This window comes from Erpetoichthys calabaricus, chromosome 12 (genome assembly GCF_900747795.2).
Source record: "Erpetoichthys calabaricus chromosome 12, fErpCal1.3, whole genome shotgun sequence".
NCBI classification, from domain to species: domain Eukaryota; kingdom Metazoa; phylum Chordata; class Cladistia; order Polypteriformes; family Polypteridae; genus Erpetoichthys; species Erpetoichthys calabaricus.
In genome coordinates this window covers 19,756,184-19,775,278 of record NC_041405.2, presented here as the reverse complement: position 1 = coordinate 19,775,278, position 19,095 = coordinate 19,756,184, and the positions used below count along the sequence as shown (strand labels likewise).

Sequence of the window (19,095 nt, the reverse complement as noted above, 5' to 3'; positions counted from 1 at the left end):
ACCACGTGAAGAAGTGCATCACCTGCCAGCAGCTCAAAAACCCACCTGTAAACCGGCAGGATTTCTGCAATCGACAATCGCGGATGGACCGGGGGAGACTTTGGGAGTCGACCTGATGGGGCCTTTTCCTGTTACCAGCTCGAGGAAGACCGTCCTGATGGTGGTGATTGATTATTTTTCTAAGTGGGTGGAGCTGTTTGCATTAACAGACGCAAAAACTAATAAGATCTGCTCCACCCTGAAGAACGAAATCTTCACCCGCTGGGGGGGTGCCGAAGAACATCATCTCAGACCGGGGTCCGCAGTTCACGAGCTCTCTATTAGATGAACTTTATACAGCCTGGGGAGTGAAGAAAAACCTGACAACAGCTTACCATCCCCAGGCTAACATGACGGAGCGAGTGAACCGGACCCTGAAGAACATGATCGCCTCCTATGTGGGTGAACGCCATCAGGACTGGGATAAATGGCTCCCCGAGCTCCGGTTTGCCCTGAACACCGCTGTGCATGAGGCCACAGGTGAGACGCCTGCTTTGGTTGCGCTGGGCAGACAGCTAAAGGGCCCGCTTGACCGACTCCTTCCCAGAGCCCCTAATCCAGAAACCACCACTTACAATAACTTATTCAAAATTGAGGAATTACGGCGGAGAATCCAACAGAGGTTGGTGAGTTCGACATCCAGACATGCCAAGTTATATAATGCCCGGCGTAAGGAAGCGCACTTTCAGCCGGGTGATTTGGTCTGGATTAGAGCTCACCATCTCTCGGATGCCAGCAAAAGGTTCTCCGCCAAGCTAGTGCCTAAATGGTTAGGTCCGGCCAAAATCATTTCTCAAACAGGTCCCGTTAATTTCCAGTTTCAAAGGGGTATCAGCACTGACTCCAAGATAGACACTATCCATGTGGCCGTACTTCGGCCCTCCCTTGTCCAAGGTTGGGGTGGGGGGGAATGTAGCGGGGCCACATAGTGTTTAAATGTCAGTACTGCGTGCGTCTCGTTTCATTGTCCCGTTTACTGTTTATGTGCATCAGTTTATGCCGTCCCCGTAAAAACGGGGACGGATGATGGAAGGAGACCACAGCCGCCATCCTGGAAAACACCTGTTTACAATCATTCAATCCCAGCCGTCACAGGACTATATAAGCCATCAGGAGGAGAAGGAAAAGGAAGAGAGGAGAGAAGGAGATTTTTCATTCACGACCACGAACCAACGGTACCAGTTATTGTCCACATCGCGCTTGCCAATCCAGTTTGTTTTTCCATCTGCCGGATTTATTTCACGGACCTCACCACGAAAGACCCCGGGGTAGGACTTAATCATCCACCATTCACACGAGGATTCACGGTGAGGCTGTTCCATTTTTACCGGGGAGATTCAAACCACTCAATATCACTAATTCAGTCATCCGCTTTCAGGACAGTTTCATTATTGCCGGACTCACATTCTCATTCATTTTCAGTTTATCATTCATTGTTGTTTTCGTGTTGTGTGTTTATTTGTTACAGGGACAAGGGAGGGTTTTTGTTGTATATATTTATATATATTTGGTGGTGTTTTGTTATTGCTGGGGTGGAGGGATATTTATATGTTTCTATTTTTATATTTCATTTAAAACATATAATCTGTTTAATTTTACATCCTGTTTGTGTGCTTATATTTTTCACCGTCGATTGTGGGGAAAAGTTCAAATGGTAAGAAGTACGGCTTGATAGTAGATTATTTCTCAGTTAATTATCCAGGCCACTGGTCTTGGAGGTGTAGCTGCCGGCTGGGTAAAAGGGGTCGGCCGTTACAAGTTGGTGTAAAGTATTTGCCAGCCCATTCTAGTACAATTCTACAAAGCCATAATTGAAAGTGTGATCACATTCTCCATCGTTTTCTGGTTTGGTTCAACAACAGTCCACTTCAAAAATAAATTAAATGTATTGTGTTGTCTGCTGAGAAAATAATTGGCTTTGCTTTTCCATCTGTTGCAGACCTGCATGAATCTAATGTCACAAACCATGTCAAAAGGATCACTACTGACTAATCTCACTCTAGTTTGATGCCCGGCTTGCCCTCAGCTGGCATTTCTTCCTCATCATAGACATGGATGAACTGGTGCAAACAGTGTTCACAGTGCTTTTAATTACCTAGTTCTAAGTGCAAATAAAGTGCACTGTAAGCTGAATTAATGAATAAATAGTACTGAGTAAAATCAATGTAATCATGGGCAGTCAAACCAGAAATATGGTTCATTCAAACATTTAAATCCAACAATAAAACCATGCAGACATTGGTTTTCCTTTTCTTGTTTTTCCTGGCAGTCTAGCGTGTCTTTCATCCTCCATCTCCCAAGCTCACCCTTCAGGTCTTACAGCCAGGGTGAGATGCCAACAGCCACGGTCCAGCTCTCCAGCTTTTGTCTTGACCACCATCCAACGGCATCCACTAGAATGTATAGAGGTGTACCTGCGTGATCCTGCCACTCATCCATCAGTCCAGGAGGGCTGGAGGGATCCCTCAATTGCACCTGATGCCCCAGAATGTTCAAAAGGAGCGACACACCCCTGGGGCACCATTTCTCAAGTTTCCTTGTGGGGCCACTGACCACCTGCTTCCTCACCACCACGCTGGCTCACACTCTCAATTTTGTCTTTCTTGACCCTTGGTTTCTTTTGATTTCTCTTCTAACTAACTAAAGCTCCTTTTATATTATCTTGGGCACAGGTGCCTTAATTATGTCCTGTGAAGTGTCAATTAGAAAATTGGCTCAACCAATTGCACCTTCATGCGTAAACGTGATTTAGCAAGTCCTCTCATCAACCACAGGAAACTACCCTGTTTTTAAATGCAAGCAGTGGAATAATGACTCCCTTAAGCACATCTGGAATGCAGTTGTTTCTGTTAACAGTGTATCCACCTCTGATCCCTTCACACAGGTAGCCTATTTTGTTATTGAAAACCAGTAAATCCCCGATTCTCTAACGAATCGCAATTGAATGAATGTCAATCACTCTGTGTTCCATACAATCGTTGGAGGGATGACACACGATGGAGGGTGGGAGTGTTTTGGGAGGTTATGGATTTAATTAAATACATATATCTGTATTTATATTTATTAACATAATTAAATTAAAATAGAATTCTAATCGTCATGTTATTTAAGCAGACATTGTCCTTGAGTTGCTACATATATATGTATGAAATATATTTGAGTGTAAAGGTGTAAATGAAGTACATAGGAACTAAAGAAGTAATGAAATGGTAGATTACAGATAGTTAATGCAATATTTCTTTATATACAACATTTGTAGTAAAGATGGTGTCTTGTCCTTGAATGAGTTGTCCTTGGTATGGAGAACTTACAACCTTAACTTTAACGTCACATGAACACCGAACTCTTGAATAGGCCATATAAAGTTGTCCATGTGCAAATACAGGTTCAGAGAGGTAAATGCCCACTTTGTCCATGGTCTGTCCTTGGGATTTGTTGATTGTCATGGCAAATGCAACCTTAATGGGAAATTGGCGGCGTTTAAGTTTAAACGGTAATTCCAGGTCAGAACTTGTAAGGTCAATTCTGGGAATCAAAACAGTATTGTTAGTATGCGATCCCGTAAGTACTTTTGCTTCAATAGCATTGTCAGTCATGGTGTTCACGACTAATCGTGTCCGGTTGCATACACCTTGTTTAGTATTAAGGTTTCTTAATAGCATGACTATTGTCCACACTTTAAGGTTAAGATTGTGTTGCGGTAATCCGGCCGGGTTAATAGTGTTTAAATATTCTAATGGGAAATTAAGATGTTCAGTTTCGTCTTCAGAATCCAAATTGTCAGTACTTAGACAAAGGCGGCTTTCTCCAGGTAGCAGTTCAATCACTTGGTTATTTATCTGATCAACGTCAATATTCTTTGGACTTAATACAGCCCGGTGCGTTAAAAGTGGTATCTGGTCTAATGAGATCGTTTGACCAAACACCTCTGTTACTAAGTCATCTCAAATAGGAGCTCTTTTGTTTTGGAGCCGTGACTCCTTCACTTCTGCTGTTTCAGAAGCGTGTTGTAGGCGCCTGCGTTCATTGTGTTTATCCATGTGGGCTCGTTTTTGTATTTCCGTTAGTTGAGCTGTTTCTTTTTGGAGCCGTGACTCCGTTAGCTATACGTCGTTTACTGTTAGGAATTATAATGGCACTTACGTTTAATAAGGAGCGTTCCTTTATTGTGTTTATCCATCTGGTCTCATTTCTGTGTTTTCTGTGGCTGGAATGTTAATAATGTATTACTGTAATACTGTAATGTGATTCAAATATGCTGTGTAGTCTGGACTTTTGGGGATTCCGTACTGTAATACTGTAATGTGATTGAAATATTCTGTGTAGTCTGGACCTCTGTGGATTCCGTACTGTAATACTGTAATGTGATTCAAATATGCTGCGTTTATTGTGTTTATTTCGTTTTTGAGCCGTGACTCCTTTGCTTGTGGTTTTTCAGAAGCGTGTGCCGGTGGTTTGGGCTCGTTGCAGTGCGGCAGTGCGCGTGCGCTGTGATGTGTCCTGCGTCCAGCGCCCTGCGTCCACATCCAATGACCTGTTACAACAAGTGGCTGATCACTAAAGGGAAAAGCAGCAACTTCTATTAATCCCATGCTTGTACTGTCATGAGGTATGCGAGTTAGTGCATGTGCATCTTATGGGCGCTCATTTAGATAGATAGATAGATAGATAGATAGATAGATAGATAGATAGATAGATACTTTATTCAACCCCTCAGGGAAATTTATCTACTCTATCAAACCAATCCACTCAAAATCTCCGCCTGTGGAGACAAATATATTTTGGTGTTGTCTATATACAGAGGTAATCCCATATACAGTAGAGTGAGTAATTAAAAAAAATTGCTATGGAGTTGACTGAGGTGTTTCCTCATGTGAGCATCCCTAAAGAAATCCTTATGAATCAAGGGACAGCCTTTAATTCCACCACACTTGAAGAAATTGCAAAGCTGCTTTGTATTAAACATCTGAAAATATCTGTTTATCATTCTCAAATGGATGGCTTAGTAGAGTGCTTTAATTAAATGCTAAAGCAAAGGTTGAAGAAAATGGTGAGGGAGGATAGGCAAGATTGGAATAGGATGTCTCCATTTGCCCTTTTTGCATACAGAGATGTGTTCCAAAACTCTACTGGCTTTTCTCTGTTGAAACTCCTGTATGGGAGACAGCTGAGGGAAATATTGGGTCTGGTTAAGAAGGTGTAGGTGGAACAAGATTTTCAGTCCACCACTGTATTAGAGTACGTAGCACAGTTTTGTCAACATTTTGTGAAAATTCTTCCACAGACGCAGGGTTGGCCATACAATCAAGGAGCTGACACTCAACAGATTCCAGATAGGGACCATGTGTTATCGTCTTGGTGCCCACCCCCGACTCTAAAATTCTAGCACAATGGATGGTATGAGGTAACAGCATGCAAGAGTTTGGTGGATTACATAATTAGACAACCCAAACAAGGAACCCCTAAGAGAGTTTATCACGTAAACATCCTTAGGAAGGAAAGAGTGGAGACCACTACAGCCAGGGTTATACCCTAGACCTTTTTACCAACTCAGACACAAAGAGCTCAATTTTTAAAAACTATATAGTCAATGAACTTGGCATAATTTTGAGTGAGCACCCCTACCAGATACCAGAGGCTAAATGTGCTGAAGTCGATCTGGAAATAAAAATATGTTAGAACTGGGTGTTATCGAAGAGAGTAACAGGCCATGGTCAAGTCCGCCATTGAACAAGAAGCAAGTGCCATCAAATAGGCCATCATGAAGCTGAAATACTGACTATACCTTCAGGTATATATCACTTTAAGTTAGTTCATTGGAAGGGTTTACTTTGGGCTAAGGCAGATGCCCTTTTTCATGTTCACAACCTCTTAGCCAGGGCTGCTCCTTCTCTTTGGAAGGTGTGGTAGGTGGGGGGGCCATGTCATACCATGAGCCTGGGGAATGTCTCAGGGGAAATGGTTCCGGTTGTCTCTGAGGTGGAGGTGGGGATTTAGCAGAAAAACAGCAATGCACCTTTATTAACATGGTTTCTATTTTCTCTGGAATGTTGGAAAATTAGCAGGAAAAGTTGCCATTCTTTGTTGAAACTACTTTGGAAGAGGACAGAGCTCAAACACTACAGGATTATTTTGGCAATTTAGGAGCATCGAGAATGACAAAAGTTGTCATTATTTAAACCTGAATTTCATTTTTTATTTACAGATTTTTTCAATTGCTAAGACAGATTCTGCAATACTGAAGTCGCTTTCTCAAAACTCTTCATGCAGTCACCACAACATCAGCTTATGTGGGCCAAACTGTTAAGCATTTCTCTTTGCTTTCATACAAAATGCATTCAGTGACTATATGCTTCAAAATTCATGGATTCCTGTCTCACTCAAAATCCATCAACATCACAACATTACATTTTCAGAGGCCATTTTGCACATGCCTACATACTGTCACCAAAACTGCTAATAAGACATTCAAAACTGAAATATGGCAATTTGCTAAATTAATATCAAGACCAAGTACAAATGTGTTATTACAGGTATTTATTGTGGTATGGAATAACGTTGCTTTCCACAACTCCACTGCAGTCAAAGAATGGTTTGCAGCACACCCAAGGATGTCCTCATTGTTTCTGCCACCATCCTCCTTCCTGAACCCCATTGAGGAATTCTTTTCTGCATTGAGGTGGAAGGTTTATGACCACCGGCCACATGATTAGATGTCATTACTGGATGCAATGAATGCTGGATGCCAAGATTTTTCTCCAGAGCAATGCCAAGGATGGATCAGGCATGTGAAGAGATACAACTTTAGATGTATTGCCAGAGAGGATATCAGATGTGATGTTGATGAGAACTTGTGGCCCAATCCAGGGGAGAGGATGGATTAGCATTACAGCGTGGTATTATTATAGTTGTGGACCAACTGCAAGTGTGTGTGTGGGTGTGTGTGTGTGTATATATACATACATATATATATATGCACAGTATATTTTACTTCTATGGTATTTTCTTCAACGCTACATTTTGTGTTGGGTATATATTTTTTGTATGATTAGGAATAAATACTCTGTACTTACAGTAGACCACAGACAGGAATAAACATATAAACACATACTGCTGCGTGGTTTGTTCATTCCTGAACACTTTTAGAGTACAAACTTGTTCTGTTTTGTAATACAATATTTGCGACAAATAATGTCAGTTACTTTACAGACGATACTTTTATGATGATCCATATTACATTTTAGGTAATGCTGTCTGTTGTTAGTGTTTTGCAGGCCTTTTGTTTTGTGTATGATGTAGTGTTCTTCCAGAAGGACATAACGTGTTACTTTTTTGGTGTTGTAGTTCATTTTGGAGGAGAGCTTAACTGTTTGGTCAGGCTGTGTGTTGGTATTGCAGACTATATGAAGAGTTTTGAGAAAGCAACTTAATTATTGCAGAATCTGTCTTAGCAATGGAAAAAAAAAAACTGTAGGACATTAAACATGGTATGCCACCTATTTTTCTCTGTATTTTTACACAGCAGATAAGTCATGTAATGAGAACACTTCTAAAGCAATTCTTACTTAATGTGTCTTTAATAATAAAGAACACTTACTTGTTCTGAAATCTGAATGACATTCAGCTTGTTTAGTTCTTCAGTGACTGCAGAGACTTTATCCCTTAAATTGTGCTGTGTGGAAATAGAAAAGGTTAGATGAAAAACATTACAAAATGTAATTTTGCAGAATAAGAAGCGAAAACAAGGTGCCGTCCTATTAATATGTGCATTTACATCAGTTCAGTAGTACATTCTAGAGACATTTGAAAACACAAAGACAGCCAATGTTCAAAACAGAAAATGAACATATTTTTTCCTTCTGGGCTAATAGAAAACTCCATATTCCAAAATGAGGTTACCATTCTGTTATGATTTGAATTATCAATTGTAAGTAGCACACAAGTTGATGGGCATTCTGGCCAGGAGAAGGGAAGGTTCCTTACCTGGATGGGAGACCCCAAGTGGGCAGACAGACATCCTGGTCGAGAGATAAAAAAGATGTCTTACCCGAAAAAGGCTCCCCAAGTGGATGGACGGACATCCCAGCCAAAAGGGAAGGACAGGGGAGGACTGTCTCTGTGGGATGTTTGTTCATGCAGGATGTTAGATATCAAGGGCCCTGCATATTGGTACGTAGTAGGAAACTAGCAGGGAATGCTGGGAATTCTAGTCTGGAAGCTCAGCTCTGCTGGGGTTCCTGGGTGCAACAAAAGGGAGTTACAGGGAGATGCACTCCGTTATTCGGGACGTCTGTATGACCCACAAGTGCTTCCAATGGGCAATATCCCATGGGCACAAGAAGTACTCCTGGATCCTCAATAAAAGGGACTGCACTGCCTTGTCCATGTGAGCTGGAGCTGGGAGGAAGGAAGGCAACAGTCGACTGGAGGAGGGCAGTATGGTGGTGAGAGAGAGATTAAGAGAAAACAACTTGCTTATTGGCTTTGCACAAAGTATTTTGAATAATAATCTCCCTTTGTTTGAAACAGATGCTGTGTTGATGTACTCGTGTGTGGGACTCTGTGACACCCCCTGCCTTCACACAGTCAGCTTTTACCAGGAACAAATTCAAATAAATCCATAACTATTACTGGGTTATAAATACTGTATGGTGGGAAAATAACATATTGAGAAGCGTGAAAGTATATCAACATACAAAAAGTTTGTCACTTGTGTCACACACGTTCGCTTGGGAGTCAACCAAAGGGACCAGGAAACGACAATTCCACACCAGGCCAGGGGGCGGTGGGGTGCACTGAGCCTCTTTCTTTTCTCTCCACAGACCAAACACGAGAAATCCTTCCTGTCCGGGACCCGAGGGCGTCACTTCCTGTGATCCAGCTTTAAAAACTCCTCATCCTCCATTCTTAAACAGTTCTGTGTTGGACTCTAACCAGTACACATTGTACTCAATGTTAAAGCCTTTTGCAGCTAGGGAAACTACATGGGTGGCTGCCCCAAACCTTTGTTGTGTGTCCAGCTGTTTCTTTCACACTTGCAAAAACCTGAGCAAAACACACATGAGTAAGCAGTAGAGAGCTTCTACACATGTAAATGTTTCATACAGTATGGATAAATGGGTATAAATGTTCACCTGTTTTAATGAAGTTACTGGCAGAGGTGTAAAATAACAAAGTACAGCTATTTGTTACTTTATTTAAGTTTGTTTAATTTTTACCCCACTATATTTTTAGGTTGAATTAGCACACTTCTACTCAGCTACAGTTAGTACTTGTTACTCATTATGCAGACCAAACTAATATAAATTCATTTAAGAAAACTATCAGATGTGTTGTCAACTTAAGTTATACATAGCTCAGCATTGCTCAGATGCATTCAATAGAAGGCTGTATATCATTCCAAATAAAAGCACTGTAGCGTCCCTTGCATGGCTTGGCAGGCCGTTCCCACGCTACTTCCTGCTCACTGCTGAGACAAGGAAATTGAATATGTACTGTATTTCTCTCACAATCATATTTAAACACTTCATTCAGATCTGTAAAATGCAAACGGGAGTCAGATACAATGCACTGCCTTCAGTGCCTGCCAACACCTAAAGAAATCTCTGCTTTCAGGAATTCACCTTCAAATTTAAAGAAGCATGTTGAGGAAAGCATTTTTTTTTGTCTTCTTAAGCTATCTCTATCTCTTATATGGTATTTTGAGACCAAAAGTTATATATTGTGTGAACAATATCCGTATGTTGTATGCAAGATATTGTGGCCAATTATTACAAGTCTAATTACTTAAATGCTAGAGTGAGTCCAGCTGTAAAAGTCACTGATTGACTGGACCAGAAAAACTCAAATTTAAAATGAGACTAGCATTTAAGTAATTAGGAATGTCGCTATGCTTGGACATTGAGGTCCTGCTGTTCCTTGTAACGTGAGTGCTAATTAAAGGCGTGTCAGCTTTCCTATAAGCAGAGATAAGTATTCATGTTGTTAGTTTATGGAATTTGAGCTCGGGAAAAGCTAACGGAACATTACCCTGCCATCTAGAATCTGGTCAAGAGCCACAATGACTAAGGAAAGCACAGGTAACTTATTAAGTGAATATTCTACTTTTTTGGATAAGAATAAACTTTGAACAATTACATATATTGTCTTCATAAATTATTGAAGAATTACTGCATGTCAGTAATTCTACGTTCCCTCATACTGCAAAATGTGACTTATGCTATATTATCGCTGAGCTGTCCTTACTCTTAGTTCTTTACTAGATTAAGAGCATTAAATGGAACTGACTTCTGTCCAGATCATTCTTCAGTAGAACACCGACACTCAGATTTGTAGTTTTTTTTATTATAATTAAAAATGAGTTATTGTAGAGTAATATGCATGTTGGCTATATGTGTGGGAAAATGTTATTCTGTAGACTTTAAATTGTCAAGTGGAGTGCATTAAAGGGAAAGGGAAATCAGGCTTCCTTCCTATTAATGCCAAGGCCTTAATGTGCGCTTTGGTATTAGTTCTGTAGTGTTGGGTTGGAGGCATCAAGACACAGAAAGACAACTCCTCATGTTCTAAGCAAAGAAATTAATTTATTACATCATTCCTTCTAGGTTACTGAAAAAAAACACACGCAAAGGTAAGTTAAACTTGGTATCTAGACTTGAAATACTGGCTTTCCCTCATAACCCTTAATGTGAGAAAGTATCTTTAATTTATGGAGGTAAGTCTATTAACTTGGAAAATAGATGGGACACTCTGCCTAGGTTGAGTGCAGGAAAGAAAAGCACAATAGAAAACAAACAACATTCGAGTTTCAAGCTGTAAATAGAAAAGTTATTTTTTGGCAATAAAGGTTTGTTTGGTTAACACTTACACCTTCTGAAAGTAAATTGCCATTCAGATTGTCCAATGCTTTTTCAATTCCATAGACTTCATCCTTTATATCACTCAGTAACCACTCCACCTGTGTTTAAGAGGAAAGGTCAAATAATAAAATTGTGATTTTGAAGTACAAAAACAGGCTGCCTTTATTAATCTGTTCCTTTACTTCAGTTCCATAGTGTGAGCTACAAGCCAATACTTCTACTGTTGCTCAAAAATTATTAATACAAATTATTAAAAATGGATGTATCAAGAATTAGGTTAAACTGCTCTTACGAAAACCGCTTTCTGAGTTATTATTAAGTTTATGTACATATAAGATGTTGCTTTAAACAGTGAATAAGTGTATTACGTAGCACACCACATGTTTATCTTTAGGAAAAGTTAATGAAACATCCTCATAAATAAGCAGCAGAGGGGAGCTAAATATGTACATTTTTGATGCAGGATGAATGTGATGTAAGCGTTCACCTAGTTTAATGAAGTCACTTTTAAAACACATTTGGAATAAATAAATACATATTCAAATACAAACATGCATACATATTTAGTGTTCATACATAACAATGCCAAAGCTAAAAGAGGAGCAGCATTTTGTGAATGGCACCTAACAATTACCATAAAATAGATAAATGATGGAAGATTAGTTAAGCAAGGGGAAAACTTATAAATCATTTATAATATTTTCTATTTATAAAGCTTTTCTTTAGTGGATAAGATTTCTGTATTTATACAGAACACTTAGTTAGCCCTTTGGACATCAAAATGTCATTCAGCTTGTCAAATTCCTTCTTTATCTCAGAGATTCTATCTCTCTTTCCCCTCAATAATGATTTTTCCTGTGTAGAAATAGACATTATCAGAGTCAAAATTAAAAATGATACTCTTTTTAGATTAAAGCAAACAAAAGCAGGCCTCCATCTTATGAATCTTTAACTTTGTATTCGTTCTGTAGGGTAAGTTGGTGACATCAGGACAAAGAAAAATATCTTCTAATGTGGTAAGCAAATTTGGGTCATTAAAAAGACTTCATATCAAAAATGAGGTCAGCATGTGCATGCAATCAGAAAGATATAGAACATACTATTGTTTCTATTCATATATTTACACAGAGACATTATAATATTGAGCAACGTGCATTAGTTTACAGGAGGTTTATCACTTGGGTCAACTCATGCAGCCCCCTTACAAATTAGCAAATCACAGGTGCCAAATGTGTAACGTTTTGATACACGATGGATGGAAACAAATGTTCAGCTGTTTAATGAAGATCTTTTTTAAGGTAATAGGATATAAATAATTAGCACTACAAAAACAAAGAAAGACCAGCATTTTGTGATGATTCTAAGCAATGAAAATGAAATACTTAAATGTCAGCTGTCATACATGAGAGTGTCATATGGGTAATAGGTTAAATTGTCTCAGCTGGAAGAAAAAATGTGATGCACCATTATTAATATAGTTTCTGTTTTCTCCTATAATGGAACAGAATCAGCCAGAAGATTAATGACATCACTTTTGGCGCAATCACAGCTAGTCATACCTGTTACTTTTACCTGGATACTTAAATCCTTCATTGGAAGACGGCATTCTTTGTGAGACCTGCATTAGAACAGGAAGAGACTCCAACATTAAAGTATAATTTTGGCAACTCAATGATGCTCAGGGACATTGTCTTCTGAATTGGATTTTATTCTTATCTTTTCTGTCTTCGCTGGAGATCTGATACTCAGTTTGGAGCTTTTGGAGTTGTTGATTAAGACTCTGACCTTTATTTTGATTTCTCCTTTTATTTGAAATTTTATGTTCTATTCTGATGTGATTCATCCAAGATCATGATTACTGTGATTGTTTCTGCTGGTATTAGGAACATGTCTTCTGAGGCTGTGATCTTTTGAAAGGCTTAAAGATTGTCAAACAGGTCATTTTCTTATCCTTTGTTGTGGATAACAAACTTATTTTCCAAAGTGCATGCTATCATCTCCTTTTGATTAAACCTTCCTTCTGGTTTTGATCATGTTATTTTATCACAATTTATTTTGTCTCTCATTCTGACTTTGACATACGTATTTTTGATCTCATGGTTTTGCCCTTTTCTATCTAGATGTCTGTCTCCCACTTGTCACTCCAATCCTCATCAGTATGCTGACATAACACATTGAAAATGAGAAGCTTCGCCACTATTAACATCTTACTTTCATTTTTGATTTTGGACATTAAACAGGGTGTTTAGACAGAGCCTCAACACTTTTCCTCTTATCCTGTGTGTTTTTGCAGTAGCATAGTTAAAAGGATCATTGCTAGAAGAAGACAGAACAGCAGGAATGCAGGACTGTGGTAAAACAGTTGGCTGAAACTGTACAACATCTACAATTACGGGTAGCCAGCCAGCAAACCAACTTTGCAGAGGAGTAGGCAAGAAGATTGTCAGAAGTCAGTATACAGACCGAAAGATCACTTGGTCTGTTGCAGGTACTTGTACCTCTTCAAAAACAGATGACACTGAAGCATATTTGAGTGGACTGCTTAAAGACATAGATGGCTAAAGTAGGACTGGACACATAAATTAACTCTATTCTTCTCCTGTGAGACGCAGAAGGGTTTATTATGACCTAGGTACGCAGGTGACAGCTGACAATAATATAGAAAATAGGGAGATCCTTGCATGTTATGGGATGGCCTCAAATATATATGCCATGAAATACCAGGAGTGGCAGTCTGAATGTAGCTAACCAGTGCAGGCATGAGCCTTTGACTTATGTGGAAAGAGGGCCCACTTAATAGAGATGGCTTCATGCTGTCATCTACTCCATGCCTTGCCAGATAAGTATGGAGACAAACATGGATAACAATGGAGGACCTGTGGAAAATTGTTAAGAGACACAGGATGACTATAGATTGGGAAAAAGTCAATGAGAAAAGAAAACCGTGTCCTGTACAACCAGCACTAGATGATACACAAAGAGAACCAGAGCTGCCTACTCAACGCAAAGAAGTGTCCCCACCTCTGAGCTGCTGTTACAAGTGTGGAGAACTCAGGCATAACATTTAAAAAGCCCCTGCCTTGAGGAATCAATGAACTGTGGTTGGAAGTGAGTATAATGGTACTGTGAGGTGATGATAACTAACATGTCTTCTAACCTTTGTACAGGTATTAATTTAATAAATCAAAGAATAATAGCTATGGTTGATTCTGGCAGTAAAGTCACCATTATTATTTGCTAATTCATTCACCCACCACAATTTATAAATAAAAAGACTGCGGTCACCTGCACAAATGGAGACTCCCACTTGTATCCCATGAGTGAATGCTTTATAACATTTCCAGGGCAATCCAAAAAAGAGTGACTGTGTTGGTACATTTTTATTGTCCATATACTTTAATAATTATCTAAGACTGCTCTAATATTAAATGTGGACAAATAAGCAATACTTATAACCAGCCAGCTAATCCAAACCCAGACGTCCTGAGTGCTGGCCTAAACAAAGGCCACTCTGTACGCAGTGTCCTCTGTCCCAGCTTAGGTGCCCCTCAAGGCTGTGAACATTCCCCCACTCTATTCTCTGTACACCAATGACTGTAGGTCCACTGAACCTGCAGTAAAAAATAATTAAGTTCACAGATGACACCACCATCATTGGACTACTTGATAATGGAAATGAAACTGCATATAGAAAGAAGGTGACTTGTCTTTTGTCTTAGTGCACTACCAATAACCTGGTACTCAAAACCACCAAGACAGTGGAAATGGTAACTGACTTTTGCAAACATTTGATACAACCTCTTCTAGAAAGTAATGATTCTACTGTCAATATGGTGGAATCCTTCAAATTGTTGGGCACAACTATCTCAAAACTCTCAGTTGGGACATTTAAACCACTTCCATCACTAAAAAGTGGACATATTTAATTTATTTAGTTGGTGTAAAAAGTATTTGCCAGCCCATTCTAGTACAATTCTACAAAGCCATAATTGAAAGTGTGATCACATTCTCCATTGTTTTCTGGTTTGATTCAGCAACAGTCCACTTCAAAAATAAATTAAATGTATTGTGTTGTCTGCTGAGAAAATAATTGGCTGTGCTTTTCCATCTGTTGCAGACCTGCATGAATCAAATGTCACAAACCATGTCAAAAAGGATCACTACTGACTAATCTCACTCTAGTTTCATGCCCGGCTTGACATCGGCTGGCATTTCTTCCTCATCTTAGACATGGATGAACTGGGTAACAGAGGACGTTGGTGCAAACAGTGTTTCACAGTGCTTTTAATTACCTAGTTCTAAGTGCAAATAAAGTGCACTGTAAGCTCAATTAATGAATAAATAGTACTGAGTAAAATCAGTGTAATCATGGAGAGTCAAACCAGAAATATGGTTCTTTCAAACATTTAAATCCAACAATAAAACCATACAGACATTGGTTTTCCTTTTCTTGTTTCTCCTGGCAGTCTAGCATGTCTTTCACCCTCAATGTCCCCAGCTCACCCTTGGGGTCTTACAGCCGGCTGAAATGCCAACAGCCATGGTCCATCTCTCCAGCTTTTGTCTTGACCACCATCCATCAGTATCCACTAGAATGTATAGAGGTGTACCTACGTGATCCTGCCACTCATCTGTCAGTCCAGGAGGGCTGAAGGGATCCCTCAATTGCACCTGATCCCCCAGAATGTTCAAAAGGAGTGACACACCCCTGGGGCACCATTTCTCAAGTTTCCTTGTGGGGTCACTGATTGCCTGCTTCCTCACCACCATGCTGGCTCACACTCTCAATTTTGCCTTTCTTGACCCTTGGTTTCTTTTGATTTCTCTTCTAACTAACTAAGGCTCCTTTTATATTATCTTGGGCACAGGTGCCTTAATTATGTTCTGTGAAGTGTCTTTTAGAAAATTGGCTCAACCAATTGCACCTTCATGCGTAAACGTGATTTAGCCAATCCTCTCATTAACCACAGGAAACTACCCTGTTTTTAAATGAAAGCAGTGGAATGATGACTCCCTTAAGCACACCTGGAATGCAGTTGTTTCTGTTAACTGTTATATCAAGTGGCTGATCACCAAAAGGAAAGCAACAACTTCTATTAATCCCATGCTTATACTGTCATGAGGTATGTGAGTTAGATTTAGATAGATAGATAGATAGATAGATAGATAGATAGATAGATAGATAGATAGATAGATAGATAGATAGATAGATAGATAGATAGATAGATAGATAGATAGATACTTTATTCAACCCCTCAGGGAAATTTATCTACTCTATCAAACCGATCCACTCAAAATCTCCGCCTGTGGTGACAAATATATTTTGGTGTTGTCTATATACAGAGGTAATCCCATATAGAGTGAGTAATTAAAAAAAAATTGCTATGAAGTTGACTGAGGTGTTTCCTCATGTGAGCATCCCTAAAGAAATCCTTATGAATCAAGGGGCAGCCTTTAATTCCACCACACTTGAAGAAATTGTAAAGCTGCTTTGTATTAAACATCTGAAAATATCTGTTTATCATTCTCAAATGGATGGCTTAGTAGAGTGCTTTAATTAAATGCTAAAGCAAAGGTTGAAGAAAATGGTGAGAGAGGATAGACAAGATTGGAATAGGATGTTTCCATTTGCCCTTTTTGCATACAGTCAAGTGCTACAAAACTCTACTGGCTTTTCTCTGTTGAAACGTCTGTATGGGAGACAGCTGAGGGGAATATTGGGTCTGGTTAAGAAGGTGTAGGTGGAACAAGATTTTACATATGGAGCGCTGTTATGTCAACATTTTGTGAAAATTCTTCCACAAACGCAGGCTTGGCTATATGATCAAGGAGCTAACATTCACAAATTCCAGCTAGGGACCATGTGTTATGGTCTTGGTGCCCAATGCTAGAGTGAGTCCAGCTGTAAAAGTCACTGATTGACTGGACCAGAAAAACTCAAATTTAAAATGAGACTAGCATTTAAGTAATTAGGAATGTCGCTATGCTTGGACATTGAGGTCCTGCTGTTCCTTGTAACGTGAGTGCTAATTAAAGGCGTGTCAGCTTTCCTATAAGCAGAGATAAGTATTCATGTTGTTAGTTTATGGAATTTGAGCTCGGGAAAAGCTAATGGAACATTACCCTGCCATCTAGAATCTGGTCAAGAGCCACAATGACTAAGGAAAGCACAGGTAACTTATTAAGTGAATATTCTACTTTTTTGGATAAGAATAAACTTTGAACAATTACATATATTGTCTTCATAAATTATTGAAGAATTACTGCATGTCAGTAATTCTACGTTCCCTCATACTGCAAAATGTGACTTATGCTATATTATCTCTGAGCTGTCCTTACTGTTAGTTCTTTACAAGATTAAGAGCATTAAATGGAACTGACTCCTGTCCAGATCATTCTTCAGTAGAACACCGACACTCAGATTTGTAGTTTTTTTTATTATAATTAAAAATGAGTTATTGTAGAGTAATATGCATGTTGGCTATATGTGTGGGAAAATGTTATTCTGTAGACTTTAAATTGTCAAGTGGAGTGCATTAAAGGGAAAGGGAAATCAGGCTTCCTTCCTATTAATGCCAAGGCCTTAATGTGCGCTTTGGTATTAGTTCTGTAGTGTTGGGTTGGAGGCATCAAGACACAGAAAGACAACTCCTCATGTTCTAAGCAAAGAAATTAATTTATTACATCATTCCTTCTAGGTTACTGAAAAAAAACACACGCAAAGGTAAGTTAAACTTGGTATCTAGACTTGAAATACTGGCTTTCCCTCATAACCCTTAATGTGAGAAAGTATCTTTAATTTATGGAGGTAAGTCTATTAACTTGGAAAATAGATGGGACACTCTGCCTAGGTTGAGTGCAGGAAAGAAAAGCACAATAGAAAACAAACAACATTCGAGTTTCAAGCTGTAAATAGAAAAGTTATTTTTTGGCAATAAAGGTTTGTTTGGTTAACACTTACACCTTCTGAAAGTAAATTGCCATTCAGATTGTCCAATGCTTTTTCAATTCCATAGACTTCATCCTTTATATCACTCAGTAACCACTCCACCTGTGTTTAAGAGGAAAGGTCAAATAATAAAATTGTGATTTTGAAGTACAAAAACAGGCTGCCTTTATTAATCTGTTCCTTTACTTCAGTTCCATAGTGTGAGCTACAAGCCAATACTTCTACTGTTGCTCAAAAATTATTAATACAAATTATTAAAAATGGATGTATCAAGAATTAGGTTAAACTGCTCTTACGAAAACCGCTTTCTGAGTTATTATTAAGTTTATGTACATATAAGATGTTGCTTTAAACAGTGAATAAGTGTATTACGTAGCACACCACATGTTTATCTTTAGGAAAAGTTAATGAAACATCCTCATAAATAAGCAGCAGAGGGGAGTTAAATATGTACATTTTTGATGCAGGATGAATGTGATGTAAGCGTTCACCTAGTTTAATGAAGTCACTTTTAAAATACATTTGGAATAAATAAATACATATTCAAATACAAACATGCATACATATTTAGTGTTCATACATAACAATGCCAAAGCTAAAAGAGGAGCGGCATTTTGTGAATGGCACCTAACAATTACCATAAAATAGATAAATGATGGAAGATTAGTTAAACAAGGGTAAAACTTATAAATCATTTATAATATTTTCTATTTATAAAGCTTTTCTTTAGTGGATAAGATTTCTGTATTTATACAGAACACTTAGTTAGCCCTTTGGACATCAAAATGTTATTCAGCTTGTCAAATTCCTTCTTTATCTCAGAGATTCTATCTCTCTTTCCCCTCAATAATGATTTTTCCTGTGTAGAAATAGACATTATCAGAGTCAAAATTAAAAATGATACTCTTTTTAGATTAAAGCAAACAAAAGCAGGCCTCCATCTTATGAATCTTTAACTTTGTATTCGTTCTGTAGGGTAAGTTGGTGACATCAGGACAAAGAAAAATATCTTCTAATGTGGTAAGCAAATTTGGGTCATTAAAAAGACTTCATATCAAAAATGAGGTCAGCATGTGCATGCAATCAGAAAGATATAGAACATACTATTGTTTCTATTCATATATTTACACAGAGACATTATAATATTGAGCAACGTGCATTAGTTTACAGGAGGTTTATCACTTGGGTCAACTCATGCAGCCCCCTTACAAATTAGCAAATCACAGGTGCCAAATGTGTAACGTTTTG

At 38.7% G+C, this 19,095-nt stretch overlaps 1 protein-coding gene across 1 annotated transcript in view; it reads right to left on the bottom strand.

Moving 5' to 3' along the window:
- LOC114644562 (uncharacterized) overlaps positions 1-19,095 on the bottom strand; it is a 337,895-nt gene that overhangs the window by 149,738 nt on the left and 169,062 nt on the right. The window contains exons 22-24 of the mRNA XM_051934772.1: positions 17,860-17,949; positions 10,907-10,996; positions 7,637-7,711 (exon numbers count right to left, since the gene is read on the bottom strand). Coding sequence (XP_051790732.1) covers positions 7,637-7,711; positions 10,907-10,996; positions 17,860-17,949 — 255 coding nt within the window. The remainder of the gene's footprint in view (positions 1-7,636; positions 7,712-10,906; positions 10,997-17,859; positions 17,950-19,095) is intronic.